This window comes from Anser brachyrhynchus, assembly GCF_964034855.1.
Source record: "Anser brachyrhynchus genome assembly, chromosome: 2".
In the NCBI taxonomy this organism is placed as follows: domain Eukaryota; kingdom Metazoa; phylum Chordata; class Aves; order Anseriformes; family Anatidae; genus Anser; species Anser brachyrhynchus.
The window spans coordinates 41,579,931-41,586,646 of record NC_137695.1 but is presented as its reverse complement, the minus strand read 5'-3'; the positions used below and the strand labels follow the sequence as shown (position 1 = coordinate 41,586,646).

The 6,716-nt window shown below is 40.2% G+C and overlaps 1 protein-coding gene across 8 annotated transcripts in view; it reads right to left on the bottom strand.

Annotated features, from left to right (window-relative positions):
• The window catches only part of RARB (retinoic acid receptor beta), a 331,576-nt gene that overhangs the window by 45,940 nt on the left and 278,920 nt on the right, over nt 1–6,716 (bottom strand). For all 8 annotated transcript variants that reach the window (XM_080579143.1, XM_080579145.1, XM_080579144.1 and 5 more), the window contains one exon: nt 6–147. In XM_080579143.1, the coding sequence (XP_080435269.1) occupies nt 6–147 (142 nt within the window). The remainder of the gene's footprint in view (nt 1–5; nt 148–6,716) is intronic.

Below are 6,716 nucleotides of genomic sequence, written 5' to 3'. Positions count from 1 at the left end.
CTTACATTCTTTGGACATTCCCACTTCAAAGCACTTCTGTAGTCTGCAGTACTGGCAGCGATTTCTGGTAACTTTATTGATAACACAATTTTTATCTCTATGACATGTGTAAACCATGTTCTTCTGGATACTTCTGCGGAAAAAGCCCTGAAATCAAGAAAAAAAGAAATTGAATAAACCTTTGAGCTTCCCATAAACCTTAGAGACAGACACTAACATTGCTTTAAAATAACAAAATAAAATCAAAGTTATGGTTGGAGTATGGCATCTTTAAAGACTCACTCTTTTATAATTAAATATTGTTGTTGTTTTTTTTCAACATAAAAACTCGTCTCTTAACTAAAAACTAATTAAATAATGCAACCAAAAGCCAAAATAAGCAAAACTACAACTAGTAACAGCACTCAGGAAATGAAGTCCTTACGCTTTACATGAAGACTCAGATAAAAATGTTTTCATTTTTGGTTATGGATTTAGCAATGAGCCGGGTAAACAACAGCTCTCTTAATTGATCCACTTGGAAGTCAAATACTCATCCAACAACCAAGAGTCTCAGCCTAAAGATCCCATCTTTTTCTGTTAGCACACAGGTTCTCTATAGCTCGAATGCTGCACGTAAAAAGTGAAGTAATTTGAAATCCAGGTCTTTTAGCTGTCTGAATTCCTACAACAATTAATTAGGCTTCTGCAGGTGGAAGAGTTCCAGCATCAGGTTATTGAGTTGTGAACTTGTAAAAGTCACCAATTACAGCATTTTTCTTATTGAGATACAGCTGTGAAAATAATCATGTAATTATAATGATCTTGAACAGAAATTAAAGAGAACTAGAGGTCTGGTTTATACTTAAGGAACAACATTTGCCTGGATTCCTCCTTTGGCAAGTCAAAGAGAAAAACAGTCATAAATAGCAAGGTTAGCTGGCACAGAAAAAAAGGCAAAACCAAGTTAATTTCTTTATCTGCACTAAAAACCAAGCTGTAGATAATATCATATAATAACGAAGAAGAAAAAAAAAGACAATTACTTTAAGCATTTGAGAAATCAACCCACAGATATTCAGTGAAAGTATTTCTGTAACAGGCATCTGGACACTTGACAGTACCATTTAACCTTCTCCATCAGATTTTGAAAATCATTTCAGTGAGTGCCAGGGTCAAATTTCAGTCAACACTGTAGCATTATGGAAGAATAGTTAGCAATTTAATATTTGTTGGAGGACTTGAGAGGTTAAAACTCTTCAAGCAGCCACATGTTTACACCCCACGGGGAAGTGGTAAACTCGATGCCACAGATGATAGCTCTGTACCAACAATGCATTTGTCTGAAGATGTAATCGTGGTGAGCTATAAAATTGGCTCTCCTAAATGCACTCACAGAGATATGCAGTAGTTCAAAAGCCCCAAACCCTATCGTTCAGAGTTAACTGAGAGAGTTTCTGGCCATACAATCAGGGAGTGGTAGGGCAGGCACAGTCAGTAAGGGCTGGTCATAAATTCCTTGCACACCCAACATGCTATAGATGCTAATGTTATGAAAATTCCTCAAATTCACTCAGAACTGAAAAATGTCTCCTTAATCACGTAACCCCTGGCAAGAGTTTTCTGTTCTTGCACAGGCAAGCCTCATCCTGACATTAGCTTCTCTGATTTAGAAGATACTTAATACAATCATCAAAGAGCTAACAAAAAATACTTCTTTCTCAAGCTACAGAACACAGCAGAATTATTCAAAGACAGTTGTTTAGACAATTAAAATGTTTAAAAATTATCAATAACACTGATATATTCCACACTTTGCTCACTAACATTGCTTTAATGTTTGCCAGGAAAATATGGTGTATACATTTGTTTACTTGCCGAGAAGAAAATTTATGGTAATATCCACTTACTATTTTCTTGCTTTGATATTTCTCTAATTGCAATGCCTGGCTTTGTGGTAATTGTTGACGATGTTAAGTAGAACTGTGAGAAGTCTATGACATCTTCTTGAGTTCAACAGACAGAAATTGTGAACTGTCCTGGTTCAAGGATCTCCATATGGCTTATTTAGTCACTGCTTTTTACGTGGCATGAGGTAGGGGAAGGCAAGACTGGTAGCTTCCCCTGCAGCCACTGTGGTTTAATCTACTGCTACATGTCACTGATGGGATAAGACTCCGAACATCAGCCTGACCCTGCAGGAAGCAGAATGGCCTGAACGAACAAATATGACTGTCGTGCAGCAACCGTCTCACCGTGCTGAACAACTGGAGTAATTTAATAAAAGCAGCTCCCAGAACCTCCTTGTTGTCTGCACGTTCCTTGGGGCACAGGCCGCCAGTCATCCATGCTTGAGCAACTTCAGATTTACTGAAAGAGGCACTACTTGAAACAAAATTCAAGAGTCAAAAGTGTATCCCAATACAGAGAAGAGAGGAACAAGCCTCCCTCAAATGTACCTGTAATTCACCCAAATATAGCCAGAGGTTAATGGCACCCACTGAGTGATCATTTGTTCGGTTATTTAGACACAGGTTCTGCATCCTTTTAACCTAGGGTCTCATTACAACCCATCAGGAAGGAAAGTAGAGAAGGTTACCTCAGTCCTTAGCACACACAGTTGACCACACAGCCAAACGGAAAAAGGTGATCTGACTTCTGCAGATGACAAGCATAAAGCATTCATGAACTCATTACTAATATAAAAGGCTTAAGAGAACAAACCTAGTAAAAGCAGATATCCAGGATGAAATTAAAGGTTTCTTCAACACCCTAAGCTCCTCAGAAATATCCTACGTAAAGTGAAATAAATAGAAGAGAGTATTGTGTAAGTTTAGAATGCTGTTTTACAACCAATTTTCTTACACACGTATTTGATCTTCCTGGACTTACTCACAAAACAGAAAAAAAAATTGAACTTGTTAATGTAAAAATATTCATATAAAAAAGGTATAATGTGGTCCTGCTTAAAACGAAGGACCTATTTCTCAGAGGAACTTTAGTGCCCGCCCCTAAGTACTTTTCTACCAGACAACAGTGGGATACTTTTTCTACTAAGATGTGTGGCAAGCTCATTTTAAAACCTTGACAATATGTCACTGAACAGATTTGATCTGTCTCTGGACAGGCACTAAGAAAAATGCCCAGATTATAAATATTATTTAGTTTCTTTGCATATGAAAGCCAAAACAAAACCATCACACGGGGGGTTATAGGCCATTCTTCAGGCACTAAATGGCAAGCAGCATTTGTTTAGCTCCGTGGTTCGGTTCTGGGAGCCGCCTCCACAAACCTCACGCTGCGCAGGCACAAGCGTGGGTAGGCACGCTGAGCAGGGTCATGCCCAGATTATTTCCCAAATCTGATGGGAGGCAAAGAAAAATATTTGCTCATGAGGAAAACCTCTATGCCAGATAACTGTTCAGAATGACGGGGGCTTTTCTCTCCATATGCTTTCTCTCCCTCCGCTCTGTCTCACCCCAAGTGTCAGGATTATAGCGCAGGCCATAAACGCAAATCAGACACTCTCCAGGCACCCGAAATAGCGAACACGCCTGGCTCGACGCCGTGTCACACGTGCAGCTAGCCCGAGGCCTCTGGGATGGGTGCAGAAGACGTGATTTGCACGCAGGCCCTGGCCGTGGCAGGAACGCAGGCTGCCATCGACTGCGGAAAATGGCCGCCTGCCTCCAGAACTGAAGGCCCGGCAGCCTGCACGCTTCCTCCTTTCTGGGCTTGCTCACGCTGCGCTACAGCAAAACCTAAATACAAACGCTGCTGAGCGTATCCCCCAGCAGGTATGTGGCAGGCTCGCACTTGAACGTGGCCCTTCCTCATCCCCCAAGTATTTGACTTGTTGCACCGCTGAGGATGTGACACACCGCCCGTGGCTGTGTGGCTTCCTGCTGATCCCGTCTCACAGACCGCAGCAAGAGCAGGAATGAGAAGAGGCAGGAGCCCGCCTCTGTCCCTGCACAGGTACCTGCACGTCACGTCACCTGCTTTGGCTACCGGCACCTCTGCAGCCAGAGAAAACACCCATACTGCTTATCTCTCTTTTTTTTTTTTTCTCTGTGTTCACTAAAAATAGCAAAGTTAGAAGCAGGCCTAAGTTTTCCTCCAGTGCTCCTTGTCAAGTGACTTGAACTCGAGCTCACAATCCGAACAGTTTCTTCAAAAAAACATGAAAGAAAATACGAATGCAACCTAACCTAAAGATGTCAGAAATTTTGGAGACGGCAAACCACCACTGTTTGTAAACTAATCGACTTCAAGCTCTTACAGGCTTTTGGAAAACAAAGTTACTACTTATGATAATACACTCACCTCAAAAGGAATCTGTTTTGCTCAATATTTAAATGAAGAATGTTTTATACAAATATTTTAGCATTCCTTCCAAATTAACTCCCTGTGATGGGAGATGAGACACTCCTGTGCCAAAAACAAGCACAGATGATTCTTTGTAATTTAAAACGCACTACGAATATAAAGACAAAGACATTCTGTGAGATATAAAACGTTACTGTGGTACAAAACTGTTTTTGATAGCACCTACAAAGTACTTGAATTTCAAGTAGAAAAACCTACTAAGACCTATCAGGAACAGTGATTTGCTCTAATATTCCTTTTACCTACAACTTCTGAAAGGAGCACAGATCTTGTATTTTCTTTTAGTGAGGACAAAGAAGCTTTACAGAAATCACACTTTTGAATTAATTCTGTCCTTCTGAGCTGCTGTTACTGGCAGCCTGTACACAAAGCATTTTGGACAGACATTTCAATTTTTAATCTCATCTTTTCTGCACACCACGCCATGCTCCTCCCAAGCCCACCAATCTTGTTATCTTAATGGATGACAGATAGAGTATCACTCTGACCATGCCACATTAGGCATCCTCATTTACCCAGCGCAAGGAAAAAATGCTGAGTATAAATTATTCAGAAATCTATTGTATCAGCGTGTGTTCTCTGAGCATTCACCACTGGCAGAGCAGACAGATTATTTTTCACTTTTAATTGTGTTGATATCTTATCTGCTGCACTGAAAGCAGGGAGTGATACGTGAAACCATATGTACCAAGCAGAAAATAAACCCAGTTTACTAGGTCTATTGCTTAAAATTAAATAACTGATTTAGTCAATGTAACTTCAACGTGGTGCCAAACAAACCACTCCATCCCACTCACCACGTATTTTTGTAGTTACCTGTCAATGAATCAAAACTTAAAGATCTCAATTCAGAGGATATTAACTATTTCAGTGAGATCTGGAGTGCCATTATGCCACTGGTTATCTGAATACAAAGGAAGGAGTTAAGGCTAAGCCCTTAAAATGATGTTAAGTTTTCAAGCTGATAAAGTCTTACAGAATTGTTAGCATGAACTGCTACCCTTACCTATATGAGAGGGAACCTATACAGTTCCCTGTCCTTCCCTGTCCAGTTGATTTTGGCAAGTCACATAATTTAACGCTGAAGTTATACACATTACATGAAGAGATGGATCATTTGATCTCAACAGCTTTTTAAAAATATTTTGCCAGCAGAGGGTATGCCAAATCTTTTTTCATAGATGTAGCAGGCTTAGAAGTTGAAAAATTGCATTGCAAGCCAGTGATAGAGTAATCAGCAGAGAAGGGCTATTGCTAGCTCAATCTGTTTAAACAGCCTGCTCAGTTCATCTGGTTCAGCTTTGATTACCCCCAAATACAACCAGCCAGCTATGACTCCTGCAGATTTAGAGGCTATTCTTTGGTAAATTTGCAAAATAAGCTTCTGAGTGAAGTGAATTGCTACTTTATCGTAAAAGAAACAAAGGAGTAGTAAAGACTTTCTGTGGTATGGTTTATCAGTCATTTATAAACTCTGACTGACTGAGCTTTGAAGGGAAAAATACAAAACAGAAACAGAAAAGAAACCCAGCTCATGACATACCTGAAACTTCTGCTATTAGCTTTACTGTGACATTGAGGACATGTTAGTATGCACCTTTCTATAGAGCAAACTTTTTTTGTGATACATAACCTCTTTTCAATCTATTTATTTTAGTCATTCAAGTAACCCTCTATCCTCGCTAGCCCTGTAAAGCTTGCATAGGTAAGGTAAGAACCCAGTCCCTGCTGTCTCTGGAGCATCAGCAAAGACATTTAAGCTCCCAGTGATGAGATCTGCACAAAACTATTTTGCTCTGTGTTCAGGGGATTGCATAGGTGCATTCAGGAACTGAATGAGATTTGCAATATTTATATTACAAGCGGCCACAGCCAAGGAACAAACCCCACCTTTCTCACAAAGTCCTGGTAGGATCAGAGGTCAGGTTAGGGCAGGCAGAACACACCTTTTACTTGTTAACCAGGAATAATCGGGCTGATAACATGCAGTCTCACCACTGGAGTTACATAGAAAGGCTTATAAAAGACCTAAAAGACATGGCTTATGATGTTAAGTGATTTTGTACAGTACAAAAGACTGTAAAATGGCTGCAGCCAGAACACGAGACCCCATTAGTAATGAAAGCTGCAAAAGCAGCTACCTAAAAGGAAGCTAAAATAAACATATTCTTAGCTGCAAAGCACTTTTCCAGGATGTCTGCACTGTCTATCACACTTTGGAAGTCATGGCTCTTAGAATAAACAAATTAATTGTCTGACATTGTGGCTGGAAACCACCGCCTGCACAAAATGGAAGCCGCTACAATAAGTAGAGGAAGGCTTGCTGCCAGGAAGCCCAGAAATTGTGC